Raw genomic sequence first — 27,947 nt, forward strand, 5'->3', positions numbered from 1 at the left:
CAATATCACGCAAATCATTTTAAAGAATGTAGTGAAGAAAATACAAAAGCATATTCTAGGTGATGCGATACCATTTATGTATGTGCATTGTTTCATGCCAAAAAAGAGAGAAAAACCAGCACTTGCTTTTCATACCACTTTATTCCAACCTGAGCACCTCAATATAAAACTAAACACTGGTGAACTGTTGTCCTTGCTAACTCTGAATGACTGTAAATGGACAAGTTCGGCTAGCAGTTCAACACTTAAATAGATTAAATCATCTCCAACACATGGTAGATTTCATGTAACGAAAATACCTAAAACAATTAGTGCAATATACTGAACTGATCAAAATAAAATGAACTTTGGAAAACAAGGCTGCAAGATTGTTACTAACATATCCAATACTTATGTTACAAATTACCGGTACATTGTTTATTATGGTTCTAACCAGGTAGGAACAACTGAAGCCCCTTCCTTTCAAAGAGGCAGAGAAGGAAAAAATTAGCTGTTTTAGTAACTGTACATTTTGTATACTTTTAAGCAACTCTTAAATATTACAGAAAAGTAATAAACATACATGGAGACTACAATGCAGTACCCTATTTACAGTACAGCTGAAGATCAAATTTAAAATAATCAAGTTTGAATGTACATAATTGTTAGTGCATTGACTATATTTATGTCCAAAGGGCACAAAAGCCCCCTCCCTACCCCCAAACAACAAAACCTATGTAATGGCCAGCAGTGATTAAACAGAAATCAGACACCTGGTTTCATTTTTGTTGAAGAGCTCACATGTTTGAAGGGAACACCATCCTTTAAGATGCATTTTTATCAGTTTTCATATTCCTAAAACAAGATGGGATTACATTTGATTTTTTTAAACCCCATTTGAAAAAATAACAGGATTGGCTATAATTTAGGTGCCACTAATATTCATTTCTCCCCCCAGAAAAGTGAGACTGTCTTCTTGTGGCTAATTTGTTAAAATGTGGAATGTATACTTTTAATATGGATCCTAAGAGAAATTATAGGTTGCCTGAATATGGTAGTTAAGCATAAATCTCTTTAGAACCTCCTTCTAAACAATGTTTTCTTGAAAAGCCCAAATGAGTAAGTTCCAAATCTTTTTCACAGAACTGGCTGGTTACCTGTGGGTTCAGAGTCATCTGTCAATATCCCTGGTGAAGAGAAATGAGTCCCCCTAACCTTCCAAGGAAACAAGTTTACACAAAGCTCTCATTTCCCCCTTCCACTGCTGAAACATTAGTCAGAGGGCCACATGCATGTTATTAAAAATTAAGTTCAAAACACTTAAAATAATTCTGTATTAGAAACTTGACTCTATCGTAAGTCTCTTCTTTTTGGAAGTCATACTGGGCTGGTTAAATGCTCCAATTCCACTGTTATTAACATTTAGGAAGCAGAAGAATATTCCAGCTAGTTTAAACTGGAGGTTTAGTTACTACAACACTGACTCCTGGTTGGCTGTGTGGGTTCAGTAAGGTCTACTCCTCTTCCTCTGGCAGAATTTGCTCCTGGATTCTGTGGTTCATTCTTTGGCAACTTTTTAGCTGTAAGATAAATTATCAAAACAAACGCCATTAGAATATTCACAAGAGAATTACTTTATTTGCTTACTTGTAATCTTTCTTTCCAGTTAGGTTACCCCTAAGTGTCATATAACCATGTGTTCACTGTTTTCAAATGTTTACTAAGTATCTCTGAAATACCAAAACACTGATCACTGTCCTTAGGGAGTTTAGTAGGTTGAGGGAAGGGTAAAACTGAGCCAGTTGAAGACACATAATTAAAACTTGACTAGAGATATATTTAATTTTTTGTATAGAGTCATTTAACAATACCAGAAAAAGTTGTACTTTATTTCATCATCATTATTACTACTGTTATTTAAAGAATACCTAAGTTACTAAAGATAATGACCAGCCAATGTGTTTATAATCAAGAAGCTCAGCCCCTACCCATCAGAGATGTCTGGACTGCCACAAACTTTTTGGAACAAGTCAGGATATAAACAAATACCATCTCCAGTGGAACTTGTCCTCTACTATGCAAATTATTACCCCAACTCATGACAGATCACAGCTCCTGTTTTCTTCCTGGCTTACAGACTTCACTTCAAACGTCTATCATTTTCCTCTCTTGTGGCTAATTAAGAATTAGCTAATCTGATTCGTCAGTAGCTCTGCCTGATAAAAATGGACTTGATCCTGACAGCTCTATTTAAAAAAAAAAAAAATTCCAATTCTGAGTCAGATAACCATGGCGTGACACATTTGGAAAAAGCCCCACAACTGGCGGTTATGGCTTTCGCTTTGCTAAGCCCTGTAGTGCTAATGGCTGTTCTCTAGACTGTGGCTCCCACTAATTAGAAAATTTACATGCTAGATGTAGTCTGCCTGGACCCCAAGATCCTGGATGTGTTGGGATTTATTAAACATTAAATACCTTTAAGAGCACATACTGTAAGGGTGGCTAGACATGCTGGTCTATCAACCATGGGGACAGACCACTACAGTAAGACTCCAGCTTTACCTTAGCCTTGGCTCAGGCTCCACAAAAGCCAAACATGCTCTACTTCAAAATCTAAATGCCTCGTTGTGTTCTGGATCTTTTACCCTTTATTTGTTGTAATATTCCACAAGAGCACTAATCCTCTTTAGAATCCTAGATGCTGGCTGGGCGCTGGATCTGGGAGCCAGGAGCGCTGAGGTTTGGGAAGAAGCGCCTTCACCCTTGGTCTACTTCTCTAGGAATGGCTGTGGCAATGACAGTGTAAATGGTAACAAAATGGTAAATTTCTAGTCAAATGTATTTACAAAGTCTGGAGGGACAAAGAGTAGCTAGCATTATAACTTTACTATAATTAATACCAAGATAGGTTTTGGACTGAGTGACCATTTCTCCCTTTAGCATACTTCTCCAAGGGCTTTCTGTAATTAGATGAGTGAAATTAGGAGGCTGAAAGAAATAAACTGGAATGAGGAGCCTTTAACTTCTATTGGTTAATTTTTATTGTGTGAAGATAAAGTAAAACACGCCTTTGGAGTCTCAAAAGAAGTAGTCTCCTGTCTCCTATCTTAAAGAGTGTTACCAAAGTGAAGCTGGCACTATCTGTTTTGTACATAAATAATTGCAGCTGATCAATCTGACTCTAAATTGATGAGCACTGTGAGAAGCTAAGTATCCTGAACCAAGTTAATGAAGATATGCAATGAAAGAAGCCACTCAAGACCTTATCAGATTAAAAGCAGATGATAAATTTATTGTAGACTCTCTCCTACTAAACAAGTGGGAAGTCATCAAAAGTGAAAACATGATAAACAGGGAGTTCAAGATTTGCAGATATACACTATATATAAAATAGATAAACAGTAAGTTTATACTGTAAAGCACAGGGACCTATACTCAACATCTTGTGGTAACTTATAATGAAAAAGAATATGAAAACAAATATATGTATGTATATTTATGACTGAAACATTATGCTGTACACCAGAAACTGACACAATATTGTAAACTGACTATACTTCAATTTAAAAAAAAAGTGAAAACATGAGTTTACTATGTGATTTACTTAACTTACTAATAGAGAAGCCAGAATTCAATTTATACTTGAAGTTTCCTTCACGGAAAGAAACATTCTAATTTCAGAAACATAACCGAAAGCCCTAATATGTAAGCTACTTTCTGACTGAAAATATAACCTTATTAGCAAGTCTGAATAAAAGGTACAAATCAAATAAAGCCCATCTGGTGGAGCCTTAATATCATCAGAAAGATTTAAAGTTCAGCCTGATTTGAGGGACCTATTATCTCCTCGTTTCCTGTTACTTTTCAGATGTGGTTCTGGGTGTATAGTCTGTCTTATTTATTAAAGTATACACTGTCACATAATCCTTCACAACTGTGCTAGTATTTCCCTAATAAACTGCAAGTCTGAGTTTCTCAGGAAAATATTTTACCCAATAAACAGGCAAGTTTTTCCCTAAATGAAGCCACCATCTCGCTCATCTACCGGCAGCTCTTTCTCGGTTTTCTCTAGCCTCTGAATCAGCCTTTATACTGGTTAATTTGTAGGACTCCAATATAAAAGAATACTTTTTATTTGGGGACAAGGATGTGATCACCGCTGTACAATAAAAGATGCTATGGGATGAGATGAGTGCGTGGCACACGAACAGTGTGAAGGCAGGAGACAGGGAGAGCCACCAGAACAGACCTCTCCCTTAGAACCTGCACCTTACAATTAGGAGAAGACTAGGGTCAATAAAAATGCATTTGTTATAGAAAAAAGGAAGCTTCCTTGTAAGTCCTCAAGGTCACGACCTATCATCAACCACTGTGTAGCAGTAATCATCAGCTGAGGGCACACAGAGGAAAGGGGAGAGCACAGTGAAGAACCAAACACCCTTGGCGGCAACGAAAAGAAAAGTGTGGGTGCCGCTCTGCCTTCCCTCCTCCTCTCTGAGCCTCAGTGCTCTGAGACTTTCTCCATCGCAATATTTGCACTAAAACACTCTGTCAACCTGTACACTTACGTGCATTGTACTTGCCTGTCTTATGTTTGTCAATAATCAATGATTTAAAAAGAACTTGAAAAATAAACAAAAATAATGTTCTGTTCGGGGCAAAGGCAAGGTGAAAATAGTTACTGATTAGTGGGAAAGAAATCTCATTATGCCTACATGTTGCACTGAAAAAATTACTGAGTTTATCTTCCTTTTATATAAAAACTGTAATAGAAAAACATATTTATCCAAAATTTTCAGTGGTATCTTCAGAAAAATCTATCTGCTTGAGCCATCAGCTCAAAGTTCAGGCTCTCAACTCACCAGAAAAATTTTAACAAAGTGTTACAACCTAATGGGTAGTAATTTTTCAAATTTAACAATATACCTAACAAAGTAATGCTTTGTGGAGAAAATCTAGAATAGTAAGTAGTATAACCATTAAAAAAAAAATCCAAGAATTGAAAAAAAGAAGACAGTCAAACCAAATGTACTCCCAGGTTAATCTGTTTTACCTGTATTTATTGTCTGCAAAAAAGTTAATCTTACCTATTGCCATGAATATTTCATTTACATTCATTGATGTTTTAGCCGATGTCTCCATAAATAATAAACTGTTGTCATCTGCATAGGCCTGTGCTTCCTGTTTAGAGGATAAAAAATGAGACACATCTTTTGCACATACTATTACCACACATAGTATTGCATACAATCTTGTTACAGAAAAAAAGAGGCTTCCTTATTACTGCTCCAACTTGATCACCTAAAAGTGGCAACTGTGTAATAAGCAATTATTTCTAGTTAAAAGTAAAGCAAAGCTAAGAGTACTGTGAAGTCTATCATTCCTTTTTGCCGTAAGTTCCTGCACTATCCCATCCTGCACCTTCTGGTCGCACATTAAATCTGCCTTCAAATGGCAAGTTTGAGGCAGGGGCGATGATCCTATTCTAAATAAAACTCTCTGATCTCTGCAGCAATTTTACCTACGCTCATTATTTGCAATGAAGACAAAGGGGAAACCAAATCTTTAACACTGGCTTCAACCACTAAATGGCACCCTTATATTTAATTCTGAATGACTTCCACAAGCAACATTTTAATTTTGAATATGTCATGACTCATTCCTTTGAAAATTCTGTCACTACTCTACATTTCTATCGTGCTTCACAGTTTACATGTATTATTACCGCTGATCCTCACAGCTGTTGAGAAGAACAACCAATTATCTTCCTAATTTGATTTAAAAAAAAAAAAAAAAAGAGGTTCCTCTGCAATGTGGTGTGACAGGGCCACTTCTGACTAAGATTTAAGTGCTCCACCTACCACTCTGTGCTGGGGAGGGAGCTACCTTAGAAACAGTAGCAGATACTATACCTCACACGGCTCTCACCAGAATTAAAGGAAGCCACACGTGCAGCACGCTCAGTTTAATACCTAATGGTGCAAGAAATATCACTGCCTCTCTCCCGGTGCAGGTGCTCCATCGTCAAAAAAGACAATTCTCTTATCACTGATATTATATGTATACTGGCCACAACCAAACCTCTCTGGTAGAGAAAGTGAAGAGCCAGAGAACAGGAAGTTTAAAAGTGTCAAACTAGAGACATTTGTTTTGTTTTGAATGATTGTATTTTCTCTACTTTGCAGCAGCGAACACGCCTAATTAGCTACATTAGATAACATACAAATTGGATCTCTTAAAAGCCTTTATTTTTGAAGACCCCTTTAAAAACAAACACATAGGTTGTACGTGTAAAAGTGAGTATGCACATATGTGTTGATATACAGATACATAAATTTAAAAAAATGTTAGGAATACTGACTTCTATGCAGGAGTGGAGGGATTAGGTCAAGAGGCAATCATCTTTTGCTTTGTATGTTTCTGCACTGTTTGTGAACAATTATTTCTTCTGTAATTGTTTAGGTCAACAAGATCTTTGAATCAACATATATTATAATTACATAATGATATTTAAAAAATGCAGGTTTATCATGAGATTTTATTACATACAGTACATCACATTTCTTTAAAAGTGTTCTATTGTGCATGGTTTTAAAGTTGTAACTATAATTTAAGTGTGGATATGGAAGAAAAATATGTGCTTACAAGTGAAAGTTAATTCAACGTACCTGGAAGTCCACAGCTCTTTTATTTGCGAGGTCAGCCTTATTTCCTGATAAAGCTATTACAATGTTAGGACTGGCTTGCCTCTGAAGTTCTTTAACCCAGTTTTTGGCTCTGGCAAAAGACTCCTGAGAAACAAAGAAACAGCTATTCGGCACAGGCTCAAAAAATGGTTAGGGAGCGTCTTTGTGAGAAGAGACTTTAAAGACTGTCAGTGTGACACTTGGAAGGAAATTATTAGGACTATTTTATTATTTGAGACACTTTCATCTTATTTTTTAAAATCAGCTTTTCTATCTCATAAAAGCTTTGGCAGAAATGTCATGCTTAGCTAACAAAAAAAGATTTTAAAAAATCTTTCCTGTAATTGAAATTCTGCATACCAAAAAAGAATACTCAGACAAGTTCCACTGGAGAATGTGTTTCCACGTACCTCATTTGTGATATCGTACACAACTATGGCTGCTTGTGCTCCTCTGTAGTACATCGGTGCTAGGCTATGGTACCGTTCTTGACCAGCTGTATCCCATATCTCAAACTTTACCGTTGTGTCATCAAGACACACGGTTTGGGTTAGAAAAGCAGCTGAAAGAAGAAAATGTCTGCAATAAGTTTATCAGTTTCCTCCTAATATTTCCATACTATAGAAAACACCTGGAAACCTGATACACTGCACACCCACAGTTAACAGTGGCTTTAAATACCTGCAAGAGCTATGCTTCAATGCTAGATAAATATATGCTCACATATAAAACCTTTGTAGCAAAATCACAGATTAAAGTGTTTTCTACATTCTTAAAAAGTGTTGTAATATTAAATAAGTTTATTAATACAGCTCTTAAATTATTTTACAAATTGTAAATTTAAGAATTTTAAATGGTAAAATGATTTAAGAAATATATATATTGATATTCTTGAAAAAACGGGGGAGGGTGGATCAGCAGACCCACCTCACTACCATCTGTACTGACAACCCCATGCCACCTGCGCCATTGCCCCGGGGTTTACTGGCATACTCTGGGGATTTAGTTCCAGTCCATCATCACTAAGTCAATTTTTAAAAAATATTATTTCATCAAACATTATGAGACTTTAGTTGTTAACTGTACATTAAACATTAACTCATAGCTCTTTCATTCCTTGCCTCAAGGATTTTTTGATTTGTACTTTTTCATCCGTTCTTTTCTCAGATTTTAATACATAACATTTTATAACAATACTTTTGATTTTAAAATTAAGAGATTGCTGTCATATCTTGCAAAGAATTACAGTATTGCTTATTTCACAATCGCTTCATGAGAAAAGTAGGAAGTAAAATGTCTATTATGAACATGACTCTCTTGGCTCTAGGAATAAACATCACGAAAGACACCACATGGATACTCATGAAGAACCACTGATTTGTTAAGAGGTAGGTTATAATCAAGTGAACCGAACTTTAAAGTATCAACTATTAGGGTAAATTTCTAGGTTTAGTTAGTGGCACTGAAGATTAAACAAGACCCACACAGAGCCATTTTCCCCAGCACGCTGGCCAACGGTCAGCACACCTTACAGCTCCATTCCTTCATTGACTCTGGTAGTTAAACCCTGCTGCTCTCATCCACCAGTGGCTGATAAGCTTCTTCCTCTTTCAGCTCAAGATGTATTCAATTCCTCTGAAACTGGCACAGAATTGTTATAAAGTTCTCTAAAACTCTGTCTTATCATGCAAGAGAATTAGGATCTATTCCTGTAAATTGTAGCAGTTTATTAAGTGATGTCAAACTTACGAGATTCACTAGTTAATACCAACGTGCTGAACATGTCAAGTCTAATTTGATATTATATCTCTTTTATATTAGACATAACATTTTTCATGGTTTTTTCTTTTTATTAGGTCAACTGGCAGCTGTGCTGGCTTTAGTATCAGCAACTATAATCTTCTCAATTTTGCAAACATCATAATTGGAAATGTCTTTATTTTGACCTAAATTCAAATTAATACTTCTGTGAATTCTCACAAGTGAACTATACTCTATTTCAAATTTCTTTTACCATACAAAATTACCAAAAACATCCATTTTTTAAAATCCTGTATTTATGGTAAAGGATACCAAGAAAGTACTATGTCATTTTTTCAGTCATGAAAGGTTCTTATGCAGAATTAATAGTTTTAAACATTTAAATTAAGCTCTAAGACAGAACTCCTTTTTAATAAAAGAGGAAATACGTAAGGAATGGATCACAAAATACAACCCTTTTCTCACAAGTATAGTTTGATACAACTTGAAAAACATTGGATTACAATTTGCATTCAGACTTTGTTTTCTCTTTTCCATAACCACAAAGTACACTGCTAACAAAAATATTCATTTACAGTTCCATAAGTCAATTCTAGGCTCAGGGAAATAATTATTAATAATGCTGCCTTAAAGAAAATATAATCTGATTCTCAAACCAGTTAAAGACATCACAGAAGGCCACCAATCTTTTTTATAAATGCATGTATAAAAATGACAAAATACAGGAAAGGGAAATTTCCAACAAATACATTAAAAGAACAATAGTCCATGCCCAAGTAGATTCTTGAAGAAAATACAAAGCTATTATACCAGTAGGCTAAAAAAGAAAAATCATGTATTATTTTAAAAAATTACTAAAGGTCATTTGATTCAATACCCAATCCTAACACACACAAAGAATTCTTCCTTAAAATTTATCAAGTGTGCATTCCATCCTTAAGCCTGAAACCAGCATTTTGCTTAGTAGCAAAGCTCTTACGCAGTCTCTCTAAACCTAGAAACCAAAGAATGACCACTATCAAGATCATGTAATATCACTTCAGATATTCTTAAAATAAAGTAAGAAATTATTAGAAAAAGACATTACTTGGAAGAGGCAAGACAATGAAAATCCAAAGGCATCAGTTAAAATAAAAAGATAGTAAGTTTTTTAAATTGGTTGGAACAGATCAAAGTCATAGGCTTACAATACACAATGACCAGGTTTTCAGCGTTATGCTGGGACGAAGATGGATCCTAATCAAATTAACCAAGAACAAGAATTATCAATTCACCCCTCAGATCCTCTTAGAAACCATCCTTCATCACACCCTTTCAGTAGGTCCTACCTTTGGGCTCCCAGAGTTGCCTGTGTAAGAACATGTTTTACACTTCTAAAAATCACTAGTTTACACATTATCTTTTTCTTCTCCTAGACTGGGAGTTCCTTGAGAAACTAGCTACTCTCGTCCATATCCAACATCTAATATAAACTCAGTTCATGTAAGTGTTCAAACTGGTTTGCTGAAGTTCATAAAAGATATGTAGAAATATTTTGGGGCTATTTCAGTAACATTTGACTAGATACACAGTTCCCAAATAGGAAAAAAAAAAAATAGGTATTTCAAAAGGCCTCGCTCTTCTCAAGTTATTATGTAACTAGCAGCATCTCAAACAAAATACCAATAAGATCTTTTTAATTTGATAACACCATCCTGTTCACGTGGTATGATAAAGAGAGTGTAATTTGGAGGGAGGAGAAAAAGACCAATATTAGAGGCCAGGGGACTGAGTTTTAGGGCACATCAAAAACACATTAAGACCATGTAAAAGTGCTGTAGTGCCACAAGGACAGAAATATGACAGGAACAGGATACCCCAGTACTGTAAGCATTATGTACCGCAAAAGCATCAAGATTTCCCCCAAATTCTCAGATTTTCAAATGCTACCAAAGTTTTTAATCTCCCCCATAAAAGTCAGTGAAGTATAGCTGACATCTTTAAACACTTGGTGCTTCTAAAAATACATTACTGGTCATTTATAAAGTCATAAAAATAAATTCTAGCACTCAAAATATAAATTACTACATAAATACTGTAGTGACATTAACCAACCACAAACTTACCTGAATCTGCAAAACCACTTTAATTTATCCAAAACGTCTATTTTCTGGCTAAGAACCATCACTTTCTTAGACCTCTTCATTTTCTCTTCACTTCCATCACCAGCACTAGCGGTTGGTTTTCTTTTCGGGCCCATATTTCACAAAGAAACAGCTTTTATCACTTGGAGAGTTACTGTGTACGCGACGACAGAGAAAAACAAAGCTGCGTTGAGATGCGGGTGCTGGCCTGTCTAATAGGCTCCCACTTTGAGCTCACATGATCAGTTCCAATTATCTGCAAGCCTGGCAGCAAGCAAGTAACATTTCAGTCTCAGCAAAAATACAAATCACTAGATGACAGACCTCAGGGTCAGCTGAGAGTAGCTGAAACTGTAAATGTTAAATCTGCAAATACCAAAGGCCTATAGTGTGTAAGACCTTGATAATTAAAAAGGAAGGAGGAGACCCTACAACATACAGGGCAAGGTAGAAAACATCTGAATCAACGGCATTAACCCAAGGTTAACAACTCATTAAAAAAAAAGGTTAAACTAGCAACTAAAGTGATTCTACCTGAACTAAACAGGACAAAAAAGAGAAAAACCGAGGAATCAGTATCACTCAACTCTCAACTTATTATTTTATCAAATTTGATAGGGAAGAATTACTTTACTAGAATTGACCAAAAATTCTAAGACTGTCAGGTTTGGTAACATAAAATTTAAGAGACTTTAGGTTTGTAAAACATGTATCTTACATTCAGAACACAGGGGCAAACACAGGAAAATTTCTACAGTGGATGTTATGAGATTAATTTTTAGTACGTAGAAAGTTCATATAAATCTTAAGAAAACTCGAAAAGCATCAAAGGTAAATGTGTAAAGGAAGTTCACATAAGGAATGTAACACAGAAAAAAGTCAACACCACTAGTAATCAACAAAATCATCCTCACAGCAAAAATGGTTAAGCTTTATCCCTTACTCAGCAAAGTGAAAAAATTAAAATAGAACAGAGAATGTGGCAAAAACTCACGCTCTGCTGGAGATACTGTGTAACTGTTTTGGAAACAATTCTACCAATATGTGGCAAAGCCATGAAAATGCTAATACTCGTTAACCTAGTATCTCATGGAATCTCCAAAAGATGACGAGGGAGCAGGAGAGCAGGGAGAACACATCTTTATACTCAAATAACCTAATATATATATGAAAAGGCACCAGTGGCTTGGTAAGCATTAAGAAGCAATTAAATTTAAAATGGTTATAAAGTGACCTCTTAATTCCCAAAAAGTAAATATATATGTATATGACAGAATGTTCTCCCTTACATAAAACTGTCATGAAAGTGGTGGATTTGGGGCCCTATAAAAAGGCTGTAGTTGTTAGAGAGGGAAAGGGCCTTGTTCAAGATCTCAGATGTAGATCAGAGGCTTGTGATCATAAAATCCAAATTAGAGGTTGTTTATAAGTGATGTTTAGGGGAAGCAAAGTTTTCAGAGCCAAGTTAAGTCAGTGGATGAGTTCAATGGATCTGGATCACACTCCAAGTTGAAGACCTGATCAGGGACAAAGATAGGCAGGAACTGATCAAATGGCATCAAGAACCAGTTACCAAAGTTATCCATGAAGGTAGAAATTGGTTTGCTGGAAAAATGAGTGCAACGGTAATATTATAATGAATTTTATCAGACAGATGAGCAGTGACTTCAAATGATAAAACTGCACACAGACAAGAATACATGAATGGTCTAAGTAAGAGCCAACAACAGCCAAAATAAAACCTGAAGCCATTTTTATTTTCCTTAAAATTGTATGTGTAGTATAGGAGGGAGTACCCAGTAGATATGGCAGAAAAGAAGACAAAGACCATGTATTCAGAGAAGAGTCACGTTTCAACTAATCAGAGGGTGAAGAGAAGAAAGGTGATAAAAACAGACTGGCGCAGAGGAAAGTATACAGTCATTAAACCCAAACAGAAAATACTCCAAAAGCCTGGCAACAAGGTAAAATATTTTACTATACAGATCATGTATAAAGACAGCAATATGCCCAAAGTCCACCTTATGAGATGATCTGGGAATACTCATCACATTGAGCTCATTCTTAAAAATCAGTAAGCATCTGATAGGGGTTAAGCATCTGATAAGGGATTGATATCCAGAATACATAAAGAACTCCTACAACTTAGCAACATGAAAACATAAACTACCCAATAAGAAAAATGGACAAAGGACTTTGGTAAACATTTCTCCACATTTCACAAATGGTCAAGAAGCACATTAAAAGATTCTCAACATCACTAATCATTATGAAAATGCAAATCAATACTACAATGAGACTACTTTACACTCATTAGAATAGCTATTATCAAAACAACAGAAAACAAAAATTTGCAAGGATGTGGAGAAATTGAAATCCTTGTCCACTGATGGTGGGAATGAAAAATGGTGCAGCTGCTGTGGAAAATGGTATCGAAATTACTCAAAAATATTAAACACAGAATTATCAAATGATCAGAAAATTCCATTTCCAGGTATATACCCAAAAGATGTGAAAGATATTTGTACACCACTGTTCACGGCATTGCTATAATAACCCAAAGATGGAAGAGATCCAAGAGTCCATCAAAGGATGAACGAATAAGCAAAATATGATATATACATACAATGGAATATTATCCTGCCTTAAAAAGGAAGGAAATTTTGACACATTACAGTATGGATGAATCTTGATGACATATTACATTAAGTAAGCCAGTCACAAAAGGACAAATATCACCTAATTTCTCTCACGAGGTTCTTACGGTAGTCAAATTCATAGAAGATGTTATTTGCCATGGGTGTGTGTGTGCGTGTGTGTGTTTGTGTGTGTGTGTGTGTGTGTGTGTGTATGTGTGTGGGAAAATGGAGATTTACTGTTTAATGGGTAGAGTTTCAGCCGAGGAAGATAAAGTTCTGAAGGTGGGTGGGCATGGTGATGTCTACACAATGTGAATGTACCTAATGCCACAGAACTGCACATTTAAAAATGGTTAAAACTATAAATTTTTTATCATGTATATTTTACCATAACAAAAATTATTCAAGCAACACCTTAAGGTAACTGTCGCCAAATGAATGCAATAGTAGAAAATATTAAAGATATAAAGGGGAGAGTCATGCAAAATGAAGTAAAGAGTAATAATCAGTTTTTCTCCAACACTGGGAGTAAGATACTATTTTTAAAAGACCTAATTCTTATAATTTTTCAGAAATAATCCAAGAGTAACGGAAGTCAGTGTTTTTGCTATCATAGTTTGACAATTACTCTTAAAGGACACCCAACTCTTCTAAGGGACTCCACTAAGCCAGGACATAAGCTCACAAGACACCAGTTGAACATTACTGTACTAGTATTTTTCATAGCACACTAATGCACATTGTTTTAAAATTAGTCTTAGGAGTTTGAATTTGGTTACTATTTAGTACACCAAACCTGATCACCTAGAATGAACTGATAAAACCAGTAATTGAACCTTCAAGGCTGAGAGTCTGTGGTTACCACATCAAGGGCATAATCCTTATAAAGTCTACTTACCAGATTGGATTGATATAAAAATGATGTAACAAGTATTAAATTGGGAAGCATTTTATCTATGGACAACAGATACTTTGTTAAATAGTTTGAACAGTACTTTAAAAAATTCCTATGGTGTGCAGGGAAAGATGACTTCTGGTTCTGCATATAAGGAGCTTAGAAGTTGCCACTCCATCCTGACAAATGGAAAGCTGAACAAACTGAAAAATTAATAGTTGTTCTTAGATCTGAAAGAGAAGTGAGGTCACACGGCAATCTGCTGCCCCCCAAATTGGAGAGACAGACAAGTAGATACAAAAACCCCCACAACATCTGAGAGCAGAAATCTGAGGAAACCAGTGCTGGTGAAGGAACACTAGAACTGTAATCAACAAATCGCTGGAGGTTAGGTATGGACAAGTCTGAGTTAAAAACTCTAGGGGAACTCAGTAGTCATGGGGTGGGGGTGGGGCACCACACTTTGGTGAGTTTTATCTCCAGGAATCTGACTAGGTTCTCACAGAAAATATCAGAGAAAAATCCCCTCGTGCTTCTGTCAAAAGGAACCATTTGAAATAAACCAGACTACCTTGTTCTTAACAAAGCCTGAATCCATGAGAAACTGGTTAATCTGAACATAACCTGCTGGAATATTATTAGACTCTAACTGACCTGGGGGAAAATACGTCCAACTCAAGCCAGTTCTATCCCTCCATTGGGGAGAAGGGAAATCTCTAATTCCAGCCCATTCTAGCCATCCTGCCTCATCTCAGGGAGGGAGAAAAGAACTGATGAACACTTGTGAAGTTCACTGTTCGAACAAACAGGCTCACTGCAAGACAGACTTATTCGTAAGATTACACAGAATGGTTCCTCCCTGCCCCAACTCTCTACCACACTACTAAAGGCCTATTTACAGCAGTTGCTTTTACTCACTGTATCATATCCAGCTAGCAAGAAAAAAATCACAAGGGAAAATCACTAAAGGGAAAAAAACAGACTGCAGAGACAGAGCAAGCATCAGAACCAGACATGGCAGAGATGGAATTACCAGATCGAGAATTTAAAACAACTAGGATTAACATGCTAAGGACTCTAATGGTGAAGACAGAAAGCAAACATAGATAGTCAGCAGCAGCAGAGGTGGAAATCTTAGGCCCCTGAAAACTGTCAAAGATCAAAAACACTGTAACAGAAAGAATGCCTTTTTTGATAGGCTTATCAGAAGACTGCCTATGGCTGAGGAAAGACTTTCAGACTTTGAGGTATATCAATAGAAACCTCCAAGACTGAAATATAGAGAACAAAGACTGAAAAACAGAAGGGAATATCCAAGGACTGTGGGACACCTACAAAATGTGTAATATATTCATAATGGGAATACCAGAAGAAGAAAGGAATAGAATATTTGAATCAATAAAGACCAAAGATTTCCCCAAATTAATGTAAGTTACCAAATTATTGATCTAGAAAGCTCAGAGAACACCAAGAAAGATAAATGCTGAAAAATCTACACTGAGGCATATCATTTTCAAACTACAGAAAATCAAAGATAATGTGCAAGGATAGTGCCCAGGCTATTCTGCAAAGGAAGCTTCTTTCCCCCTTCTCCTTGGAGATATCCCTTTCTGCATCTGCTTCAAGACTTCAGCACTTAATACTTCCCAGGCCTGAAGGAAATCTACCAGGCCTTTAAAACACTACTGGCCTTAAAAGTGACTCTTTAATGCTTAGCAATAAGCCTATCCACTATGTAAGCTTAAAATAAAAGTTTTACTATCTGAGAATTTTACAATGTAAGAATGGAAAAGGGTAAGCTAAAGATGGGAGAAGAGACAGAGAAGACTAAACCCCAGAGTAACAGTTACAGAAAACCTGTAATCCCAGAATATAATTATCTATGCCAAGCAAGGCTCAAAGAAACTGGAAGTATCTATTCCTAAGGGAAAAAAGAACTGATGAAAACACTAGAATCTTTTTGATCCCATAATCATTTGATAAAAGTACTCTGGTTCAGTAACCACATGGAGAAATTAATCTTACAGAAATAAGCCCAGAAGGAAAAAAAGTCCAAGAAGCCACTATAAGATGATTATGTAAGACAGCAAACAAAAATGCAAACATTAAATGTCCAACAATAAGGGTATTGTTAAAAAATAGATTTCCAGTTACTAAAATAAATATGAATACAATACAGAGATATTAAGTATTATTAATAAATGAAACAATACAATAGTATAACTACTACAAATGAAACTACATACAAATATCATGAAGTTATCAATAGTTCACAGAGAATGGAAACACAATGGGCTCTTAAAAATATGAATGAAAAGATGCTTGACCTTACTCCTGTTATGGGAAAACGTACATTAAAAAATGCAGAGAGCAATGCATGTAAGAATGGCAAAATTCTGTAAGTATGACACTACCTTGAGTTAGTAAAATAGGGTTAACAGGTATTCGGTGCATTGCTGTTTGGACGGCAGTGTGGAAAAAATTTATCAGAATTACAAGTGTATATAACTTTTGATACAACCATCAACTTTGAGGAATTTATGCTACAGAAATACTTAGAACATGTGAGAAAAGACTATGAATTATTCACTGCAGCACTGTTAACACCCAAAACATAAAACCAGAACTGATTAAACATATATTGATATGATCCATTCAATAGAATACTGTTACAGCCAAGAAAAATGAGGACACTCTTCATAAAATGATATCAAAAATCAGACTGTATTTTCCAAGATGGTCACAAGAAGGTCCTGCATATCCTTCTTACATGATGCTGACATTCTTTCCTCAAATCTGTGCAAGCCTGTGACTCGAACATAACTGATGCTATCTATGTGACTTCTGGGGGTAGGTCATAAAAAGCTACCTGGCTTCTGCCTGGTATTCTGGGGACATTCATGTCTGAACCTAGCCGTCATGCTGTGAGGAAACCCACACCAAGTGGCAAGGCCACATCTAAGTGTTCTGGCTGACAGCCCCAGCTGAGGTCCCAACAAACAGCGAGAATGAGCTGCCAGGTGTGTTGAGATGATTCTGGCCCCAGCACTGACTGCCACCTATGAGGTCAGAGAATCACCTAAGCCTGCTCAACTCCCAGAACCAAACGGCTAATAATTGTTTTAAATGACTAAGCTCTGGAGTCATTCATTTCTGAGCAGCAGATAACTGGGACAGTATTAAAGTGAAAAATAAAAAAGGATTAGTAGGTCTAATTTTTTTGTGTGTTCGGAGAGGAGGTAATTAGGTTTTTATTTATCTATTTTTAATGGAGGTACTGGGGCTTGAACCCAGGACCTTGTGCATGCTAGGCACACACTCTACCACTGAGCTATTACCTCCCCCCAGTCTGATATATTTCAAATCTCATAAAAAGGAGAAAATACATAGATTTGAATGTAATAGTAGGATTCTCTAGGTTCAAGTCCTCTTGTTAAAGTAACCTATGTGTCCAAGATACATTCATGTTACCCCTCAAACAGAACTGATATCAACTAAGTGGAACCCCTTCTGACTCCAGTTTTATGCAAGGATAAGTAACTATTTTTTGACTGAGAAATGCTGAAGGTGTCTGATAATTAGAGTGACTACAGTCCCACATCATCACATTACTCTCTCTTGTCTTTCTGAGTCCACAGAGCACCTATCTTTAACTTTGGAAACAGGCTAAAAAACCATGAACGGTCGGTTCCTCATATGGCTGCTACCCTTCCTCATCTACGTTACCTGGAAAAGAGGGTGAATACTGTTCATCAACACCTACCTCCAAGAGTGTTTTGCAACACGTGTAAAACACTAAGGGTTATTTCTCATTTTCAAAATCCAGTATGTGATTTCACTCTTACCTTCAAGAATTTAGTAAGCTGACAGTTAAAATTCATATTTACATCAAAATAGTGTGATCAAAAAGCAAAAACCTCTGGAATGACTTCTGTTGTTTTTCTCACTGTAACTCACCCCATTCTCCACCAAGAGGCCTATTAACAAAAGGCTCTCAATGATGACTCCAAATGTTATCCTATGGTGAATTAATGCACCATGCATCATAAGGAAGGTTACATATAAGTAACATCAGGTTATTATGGTGTTAAGACCCAAAAGGGGGAAAGGTCAACTTTGATTTCTAGTACTTAGCACAGTGTTAGGAGCTTGGGAAATCTCTTAAGTAAATGAGTTTTAGAGAAGCTTTATAATCTTATTTCCCAGTATATAACAGAATAAAAGCAGCAAATCAGTGACTCAATAGAGGCGGTTCACCATAGTTAGAGCTAATTGGCAAAATCATTCTACCAAACAGCACTGAATACTTCAGCAGCACAGAGGGCATCAATGAATCAAGTAAGACAGGACAAGAACAAACGTCTACGATCCCAAATTGTGAAACAAAAGTTAAGAGGAAAAAACAGTTTAACTGTATTGATTGTGTTGTTTAATGCGGAAGAGAGTACACACTTTTAAAATAGTCTGTTTTAGAAGAATCCTAATTTAGCTCAATCCTCCCATTTTATAAATGTGTAAACAGGGCTGTCTGTAAGAGTTTGCCAGGACTGAAGCCAAGCTTAGTGGTTCCTGATTCACAGCAATATTTAAGTAGCGATATATGATAACATTTTTAACTGGGGCATTGAAGAATAACTGATGTTAAGGCTATTAAAACTTCTTAGGTCAGAACTGGTACAAATGTATAGAATACCAAACCTTTACCAACTTCTCTGAGTACTACAACCTTTCTCAAATACTGAATATGTATTTTCTAGAAGGAAATATTACTATGCATAAAGATAATATTCTTTCACTTGAAACCAAAGGATTAACTTCCACAAATTTTAATGCTCACCATAGCAGAAAGAATAATGAATATTTCAAAAACCATTTTTCTCCTGAATTGAAAATCATATGCCAAATGTGGTTTGTCTCAGGTCTTCTGTCCCTTCTCAGAAGTACTTTTAGTTGAAAACAATATGCAGGTGCAAATAGATAAAAGAAGTAAACAAATGCAGACAGTACATTTACACAAACAACTCCTTCTGAAGGCTAACAAGTGAAGGGCAGTCATAGAAATCTTACTAACCACAGGAAAAACATGGTTATTCAAATTTAAATTTCCTAGCTAGCTTTTATCTCTCAGTTCAGGAAGCAACTTTAATATCTGCATACACGTAGCACTCTATTTAACTGTGTAATTTCTCCCTCTGAGAAAACTTCAACAAATAACTTAGCTGATGTGGGCAGCAGGCAGTTAATATGCATGACTAACCACTCTTGTGAAAACCAATGAATGGGAGGGTAATCGGTAAGAATTTACCAAACAGAATTTAAAGAGAATTAGTCGTAAATGTTCATGCTATCTATCTGAAGGAATCTGCAAAAACTCCATTTTTAGGAAGGCTCAAATTTAGGAAGTACTTCCTCATGAAGTTTTTTACATCTTATTTGTTCCTATAATTTTTAATGAGAAACTTTAGCCTCCAGGAGAAGAAAATCTGGATATAAAATTCATTAACACTGTCAAATCCTAAATCAAATGCTATGGACTAGGTGGAACAGTCATGACTCTAAAATAATGGCATGTCATGACAATACAACAAAAATATAAACAATGATAAAAATGACTCAGCAGAAAGTAATGGTGGTGATGGTAGGGGTAACAGCTAACATTTAATAAGCATTTTACTGTGTACTGGGCACTGTGCCAAGAAATGTACATGTACTTTCATTTCATCCTTACAAAAAACCTTTCAAGTTAGTTACTATTATTTCCATTTAATATAAGAGGAAAATAAATCTTATGTAGCTGTGGAGCTAGAATTTTACTTTACTTTTTTATTTTATTTATTTATTTTTGAACACCTTTATTGTGGTATGGTTCCTGTACAGTAAACTACACATATTTCATATGTACAATTTGATGAATTTTGACAGATGTATACACCAATGAAACCACCACCACCAAGACAGCTAACATTTCCATCACTCCCCAAGTGGTGAAAATTTCAAATTCCCAATTTATCCCTTCCCACCCCCTTTACCCCCTGGTAACCAAAAGTTTGTTCTCTATGTCTGTGAGTCTTCCTGTTTTGTAGATAAGTTCATTTGCATTTTGTTTTTTTTTTTAAAGATTCCACACATAAGTGGTATTATATGGTATTTTCCTTTGGAACTAGAATTTTAAATTAAACAGTGTGAATACAGAGTTTGTCCACTGTCCCCCAAAGCCCTCCTTAACCACAATGCTTAACTCTTAAAGTCCTGGCCATGAATTGATAAGGTAAAAGACTGTTAACTTTGAAACTAACCTTGTTTTTCTTAATTTTAATACTCTTTTCCTCATTAGATGTTTTTGAATCTGAATAGAAAAACAAGTCTTGCTAGCCCCTTAAAGGAAACTGAACAGATGTTAAATACAGAATAAACTTTGTTCTTCCAGTAAAAACCACTCTGAATTGTTTTAGATACTCTACTTAGAGTTAATAATTGCTGAAAATACCTTAAAAAAAGAAGGCACTTATTTATTAAATTAATTTCATGTATAACCAGTTCCTGATTATTTGTGGCAATGAAAGGAAGCAGCATTGGTACAGATGACTGAAAACTATGGATACTCTTAACTCCCGTAAGTAAGTAAAGACAAGGCAGAGTATCCTTGATGGGACAAAGGAGTCACGCTCTCTTTAAAGAGGCCCAGCAGGTTAACAGGAAGGGGTTTCCATACAAAGGGACAGAGGTAATATGTAATGTAACCAGTACACAATACTTGTAATTCTCAGACTGGAGTAGTTAGATGAACAATATGTTTTTTAACAATCCTTCAAAAAAAATCACAGTTTAAAAAAAGAAAAGCACCTGTTCCATTTGTGGGAGAACTTTAATGTGTAGTGTAAATGTAATACTGACTACTCAGAAAACAGAAAGCGGAGGTTCTCACACTTTGGCACGTATTAGAATCACGTGTTAAACTTGTTAAAACTTCAGATTACTGGCTGTGCACCAGTATTTTGACTCAATATAGGAGTATGCATTTTTACCAAGTTCCAATGAAATGCAGATGTTTCTGGAACAGGAACCCTCTTTGAGAACATGTGCTCTAAAATAACACTTAAAAACTAGAGTACGAGCAAGAGTAATGTTGTTATTCTCATGAAGAGTTCCGTAACCTGAACTTTAGAGTAAGATATTTCTTTGATGATTACTACATATAAAATTAGACGGCAATATCAAACATTTATCTTTCAAAAGAAATAAAGGGCTGGATGATTGCATGCTTTTTCATTATATATTAAACAAGTTTTTGACAAGAGAAACTCACTAGAAATGTTTAAAGTCTTTAGGTGTTGAAGATGTTAAGTGAAAGATGGTCAGCCCTATCCTATCATCAACAAGTACTTACTCAAGAGCTACTGAGCCCCCAGATGAGGTAACAAGAAGGAAGACAACCTTCTGGATCTAATGCTCCCTGATAACTTGGGCTGATCTTAGACAAACCAATAGGAATATAAATGTCATGTACACTTTAAACTCTTACAAATAAGCCAGAATTCCCTAAAGTGCTAAACCCACCCCTAACTACCTAATCTCATTATGAACGTTGTGGAGTCAAGGGGCAGGGGTGTGCGGTACAGTGGGACAACATGGATTCTTAAATCAAGCTATCATGTTTAGGAAGAATCACAAAAACTACAGAAGAAACCTTGATATTCTTGATGAATATAAGGTTCTCGAATATACAAATTCAAGAGTGCAGTACATGATTTCCACCTTACAACACAATCAGAGATGAAAATTTTAAGTGAGCTCTTCAAACCATAACTAATGTTACTAGATATAAACAGTTAAGTAAAAAATAAAGAACAAATGAAATGTAAAATATCTGGCCAGGTTCATTTTTAGGTAACTCCTACCACACATCAGCCAAAACAAAAATACATACTGATCCTTACACAGCTCAAACCTTGAAATCTTTGAAAAATCCCTGAAATCCTTAAACCTACTCTAGTCCTTAAGGGTAAGAGCTGCTAGCAAAGGGCATAAAGGAACAGTGCTCACTCTGTAAACAAATCAATATGCCTAACACCTTAAACTTACACAACATTATATGTCAATTATATCTCAAAAAAAAACCAAAAAGCCATGGCTCACAGCCATATCATAAGGGCACTGTCATACCTCCTGAAGACACTAATATGTGGTCAACACAGTGAAAGGTATCCAATAACCATTAACACAGAAATTTGGATGTAAATTCCTTCTAATGTTGGTTTAAAAAGCCAGACTGAGCCAGACTGAATCTGTACAAGCAGAAAACATTAAGGAAGTTCTATGTGTTAGAATGAAACCCTTCTGATAATCTCATTAATGAAATGTAGACAATCTAATTGGTATCAAATGGAAATGAAGATTTTATATATATATATATACACACACACATATCAGAGGATATGTATGTTTATGATGATGTGCTGATATGGGGTTAAACTTTTCTTTTAAATGTCCTTTTTGAAATGTCATTAGGGAAAAATACACGTAGAAAATAACTGGAAGTATTCAAAGCAAAAATAAAAATTCTAGTCTTAGGCTCTTATAAAATTTCCTAGGAATTAAGTTCTTTACTATAGTGCTTCAGTGCTTTTGTTATTTCAATACAACTGTGAAGGCAGGGAGAGTAAGCATATAACAAGTCCCAAACATCTCTGGCCCGGGTATTTAGCCTACAAAGCATACGTACTTTGGAAAATGCTGCAATTGACAATCACTTGCCAAGAAGCAGTTATAACTACTCTCTGCACCAGTTTAAGGTGGGTAAACATAACCTTGAAGTCTTTACAGCTCTTCCTACCATGTGGGCTAGTTAGCTTTGGCTCAATTTGCTTTCTGGAGGAGGGTAAAGCTTGAGAGGTAACATTTCATTACTAAGCCAGATATACATACACACACACACACAAATGCATTAACAGAGAAACTACAAATAATGTGCATTAAAGTTTTAAAACATACCAATATTTCTGAATCAAAATAAAAGCACACTATATGGGCTATATTTCTGATGCTCATCCATTATAAAAAAACACAAAATACTAAACTAAAATGGGATTACACTGCACAAGATACATAAACGCAGAGGGCTGACAATCAGTGTTATATTGCTGAGCCTATTAAAGTGGAAATACCACTTATCCAGCTTATCTCCTCCATGTAGGGAAAAGCCAGGAGACAGTAGAGTTCTGTAATTTATCTTATTAGAAAGGTCTGAAACAACAAATAAACTTCTCAAGTGTACTGGAGAACATACAATCAATGCACAGCATAAAGTTATGCTTCTGAAAGGTGGACTCCAAGAAGTTGCCACATGCTAATGGCTATCTGTCTTATGTCTTTCAAGAGTTTGACTTTAAAACATACGAGGTTAAAAATACATTCAAGAGTACCTGGAAAAATACAGTACTGCTTAATTATACACCCCTTGCAAAATACTGTGAATCTAAAAGCTGTGTGGTTCCTCTGACATTATCTAATTCAAAAGCTTCATTTGACAGATGAAACAGGCCCAAAAAAAGCCTGTTTTACCCTGCTGCTGTACACAGCTGTGGATTTCTCTAGCTAAATTCAGTTAGCTGATCTCTTGCCTTCTGTTCACAACACAGCACTGTTAGCTGTCTCCTCTCTGTCTGGCACCTCATCTTGCCCTCACCTCAGTCCTCCTACAACCACTGCATGCAGTGCTTAACTCCTCTTCTTTCCCCTCTTCTTTCATCTTTCTCTCCAGGGCCCATTCCCCTTTCATGTTCCTCTCTGCTAATCACTCACTTTTTCTCTTCCCTCACCCTAGGAGCATTTTTAAACAGGTTTAATAAAATTTAATTAATTTTACAAATCAGTGTAATTTATAAACAGTCGTTATTTAGAATTAGAATTTTAAGGTTAACTCTTTTACTATTTACTTTTACTATTTTACCTATTCATTCTACAGCCAATATAACTCAGCACAAACATACAGCCAATATAATTCAGCTTCTTTAATCTGAAGAAATTTCTAATCATTATCAAGAAAGATACCATTTCAAATCTTATTCTTGGGACACTGATTCTATTCAATTTGCACCTGTATTTTAGCTTCCATACAACAATCCTGGGGATAACCAGGAAATCAAAATATTAAAAAATGTTATCTTAACAAAAATCAAGCTATAAAGTTTGAGGTCTGCTGAACAGCTCTTGTCTCCACTCTATGACCTGTTTCGGCATTCTTCATCATACAATCGGAACTGCAAAATCTTACTTGTCTATGTCTGATTCAATTAAAGAAAGGATAAAAGAAACTCTCACCCCCGATGGTACTCTCTTGAAATTCATGAAATTGGCCCTTCACAAAACGAAGCACTAGGCTTGATTTGCCAACAGCAGACTCTCCCAGAAGTACTAGTTTGAACTGGCATATTTTATTTCCAGTATTTGGCCCGTTGGGTCTTGTTGCTCCTCGATTAGCCATGTCCAAATTTGAAAGAAGTCCCTAATTTCAGTCTCTTAAATGAACTTCCAGGATGCAAGGTGTCAATTTTTTTCTTTCTAAAGGCAAAGAACCCTGTAAAGAAACAAATTTGAATTAAGTATACAAATCCGAAAAACAAAGCAAATCCCCTAATACTAATCACTTTAATAAATTTTGCCTCTAACATTTATTGTATAACAATTGTAACGTCTACTGGACATTGAATGCCATTTAGCTTAAATCACTACCTTCATTAAGAAAGTAATATAAACTCAGTGAGAACTGAGCCTAAAATCATGCTGTAATTTTCAAGGCTTCCTAAAAATTTTAAAGCTAACGTTTATTAAAGACTCAACTTTATGCCAGGGGTTTTAAGTACTTCACACAGCCACTCAATCCTATAATGCTGACTATTATAATCCTTGAAAATGAGGAAACAGGCACAGAGAGGTTAAGTAACTTGATTGAGGTCACATAGTTTACTGTGACTGAACTTCAACAGAGCTGTTTCAAACCCAGGCAACCTGAGAGGTGACTCAAGACTTCAGGTTCTGGAAACAGACTACTTAGGTTAAAACAGTTTTGAGTAAATTTAAGTTTATAAATGGAAAGCTCTTAGAACATAGTAAGATCTCAATCAATGTTGGTCATTATTATTTAAAGTCTCCTGTTAAATGGTACATATTTTTTGTTTAATTTATGGTAACTTTGGAGCAACAAATATTTTAAGTCTCTCAGGTTGTGCGTCTAGTGGCTAAAAGACTTAAAACTGCTTTCTCCTGTGTTCCAGTACATCATACATGGAAGTGTTAACAGTGGTCCTCTATGTAGTGAGCTAATTAGTGTCTTATTTACTTATACTTTTCTGTAGTTTCTGAGCTAACAATTAAATGTGTCATTATTTTCTATTTAACACATTTAGAAAAGACTGGTCAGAGAAGGGTAACTTCTGTGTCTTCTCTTATTATCTAATGATGCTAATATTCAATCTCAAAGGAATTTATGAACTTTTAAAGAACTCTTCCAATCTCCTCACAAATCAATCATAACAGTTTTCTTTCATCTTTAATCAAAATCTGATCATGTGCTAGTAACATTAAATCTGATGATTCCCCTTCTCGAATCACTGTTTTATTTCACTTAGGTACTTATAAGAAACTTGCCTTACCCATGAAATGAGTTTATACAAGAATCCCTCTTGACAATGAACTCATTAACAAACGTATAGACAAGACTTAACATTCTTGAGACAATAAAATCACCTCTGCCTCACCTAAACACAGCTTTGAAGAGTCCTTATCTTTAAGTAATACATACTGAAACACTTACAAATGAAATAATAGGTCTGAGTTGCTTCCAAACAATGGGGGTGTAGAGAAAACAAGACTTGCCATAAGATAACTAAAGGTAGGTGATGGGTTCATTATACTATTCTCCCTACTTCTGTACATTTACAATACTTTTTGTAAGAAAAAAAAAACGCTCCAACCCCACATCTACCTTCTCACTGTCCTAAAAACATACCAGATTTGGGGATCTAGTCCTGAATGGCTATACCAATTTCTGCAGGGGCAAGTTCTTTCATTTCAAAGCCTCTTTTTCCGGAATACCTAATTTACACAGCTGCTGTGAGAATAAGAGTGTATATGCGAAAAGTCTCTAGCACAGTGTAGGGACTGAAAACTGGCAAAGTGCTCCTTTAATGAAATGACCAAATATCAACAGAATGTCATGTAGACTGAAAATGCACCAACACACCTTCAGATACTACACACAGTAACAACTGAAACACTTCCCAACGGTCTGAGTCTGATTACCTACAAAACAGCAAATTGAATTATGCATCAAGGACAACATGCTCCGAATTTCCATGGTGTTTCCACAATTTCAGGGAAAACATCAAATGCCCATTAAAAAAAAGTATGATTTAGCTTTGCCTTTTAAGGTTTAAAGCTCTGGGTTACGGTTCCCCGCTAAGAATCTTAAAGAAAAAAATAACTAAAACTAATTATAAATGTACAGCTAGCATAACATTAAGGTTAAAAATCACATTTTGTAATTTTTGCATTCATTTGTATTCACTACTTAAACTTGTTTTGCAAAACCAGAGTTCGCATAAAATACATTTTAAATCTTTTGAAAATAACTAGTATTCTATATAGTCTTCTAGGTGCTCTTTGGTCAAAACTGTATTAATGGCAGCAGCTAACATTTACTGGGCACTTTATTTTGCGCCAAGCGCTATACTACCAATTACGCTTACGGCAACCCTCTAAGATCTTATTATTATTCCCATTTTACATTAAGACTAAAGTTTCTGAGCTGTCCTGAAATATCTCAGTGGTTTCCATGGTGTTTTTTCCTGCTAATTATGTAAAAGACAACTAATTCAACACTTTGGCTCCACTTCGGCAAAAGACAAAACCCAAGTATGTGAATTATGACGTTCACCAGCATGCAGGGAGGCGGACAGCAGAGCACGTTCAGAGGGCTCTACCCTCTGACGGTGTTCAGCGGCCTAGTTGTCTCGAGATCTTTAAACCTGCGGTTCACCACCTTCCAGAAATGATAAGACAAGAATCCCTAAACAGTCTGTCTTCCCGAGCCGCCTCCTCCCTCCATTACCCGGCTCGGGAAGTCGAAGGTAGGCGGAGCTCCCCCAAATTCACACCTGCTGGAGGCCCCGGTTCCTCCTCGGAGAGCACCTGGGTCACTGACACCAAAATCCGGATCTCCCGAAAGGGCAGGCCCCGCCGGGCTCCTGGACCATCTCTCCCATCCGCCTCCCCGGATTCCGGTCGGGCTCTAGCTGGGGACCTCCCCCACCCCGCACCGCCAGGACCGGGCAGGCGGAACCGCGGCCTCCGGGCCTCCTTCGCGGCGCCATCTTGAGAAGGGAAGAGGGTGACACCCGTCGCTCCCTCGGCCGGTCCCCAAATCCTGGCCTCCGGAGCCCCTTGAAGGATGAGTCACCGGGGCCTGCAGGACGGGACGCCGGGTTCGGCAGCTCCCAGCGACCCGGCAAGAGAAGGGGAGGGCGGGGTACTCCCTGCCAGCAGCGGCCCGCAGACCACCCGGGTCCTGACCCGCTCCGGGCTGGCGGAGGAGGGCCGGCTCGGTTACCTGAGCCCGCAGCGCGCGGAGCCGCGGCGCCGAAGCTTCCTGGCGGCAGATCCCAGGCGTAGCCCAAGAGGAGGCTGAGGAGGCCGAGGAGGCGGCGGCGGCGGCGGCGGCGCGTCTCCTCCTTGCGCCGCTCCCCTCAGACTGGACGGTGCGGAGCTGGTGCGGCGGTGCCGCCCCTGTCGGGCTCCGTCCCCGCCTCTCTCCGCTCCGCCTTCCTCTTTCCTTTCTCCTCCTCCGCCCGCCGCCGGCGCTCGAGTT

At 36.8% G+C, this 27,947-nt stretch overlaps 1 protein-coding gene and 1 non-coding gene across 4 annotated transcripts; both read right to left on the reverse strand.

Moving 5' to 3' along the window:
• Positions 1-122: 122 nt before the first annotated feature.
• Positions 123-27,831, reverse strand: RAB5A (RAB5A, member RAS oncogene family). Of its 3 annotated transcripts, none has more exons than XM_074371771.1 (6): positions 27,690-27,831; positions 24,404-24,659; positions 7,076-7,227; positions 6,648-6,770; positions 5,067-5,160; positions 123-1,559 (listed from the first exon to the last, which is right to left on the reverse strand). In XM_074371771.1, the coding sequence occupies exons 2-6, from the start codon at positions 24,564-24,566 to the stop codon at positions 1,444-1,446; spliced, it is 648 nt and encodes a 215-aa protein (XP_074227872.1). In that variant the 5' UTR covers positions 24,567-24,659; positions 27,690-27,831; the 3' UTR covers positions 123-1,443. The 3 variants fall into 3 exon arrangements, with proteins under 3 accessions (XP_074227872.1, XP_045376017.1, XP_074227875.1); XM_045520061.2 differs by lacking the exon at positions 27,690-27,831 and adding an exon at positions 27,238-27,262; XM_074371774.1 differs by lacking the exon at positions 27,690-27,831 and adding an exon at positions 26,325-26,345.
• Positions 17,353-17,425, reverse strand: TRNAA-AGC (transfer RNA alanine (anticodon AGC)). Its single transcript has one exon. It is a non-coding gene; the product is annotated as a tRNA-Ala (tRNA).
• Positions 27,832-27,947: the final 116 nt, after the last annotated feature.

Source organism: Camelus bactrianus, chromosome 1 (genome assembly GCF_048773025.1).
Source record: "Camelus bactrianus isolate YW-2024 breed Bactrian camel chromosome 1, ASM4877302v1, whole genome shotgun sequence".
Classification (NCBI taxonomy): domain Eukaryota; kingdom Metazoa; phylum Chordata; class Mammalia; order Artiodactyla; family Camelidae; genus Camelus; species Camelus bactrianus.

Excerpts from the sequence above, each read along its gene's own strand:
- RAB5A (XM_074371771.1), bottom strand. The coding sequence starts at position 24,566 with ATGGCTAATCGAGGAGCAACAAGACCCAACGGGCCAAATACTGGAAAT. Across the intron at positions 7,228-24,403 it reads TCAAGAGAGTACCATCGGGG|CTGCTTTTCTAACCCAAACC; the intron begins GTGAGAGTTTCT and ends TTCTTCTTTCAG. Across the intron at positions 1,560-5,066 it reads TGAAATATTCATGGCAATAG|CTAAAAAGTTGCCAAAGAAT; the intron begins GTAAGATTAACT and ends TTTATCTTACAG.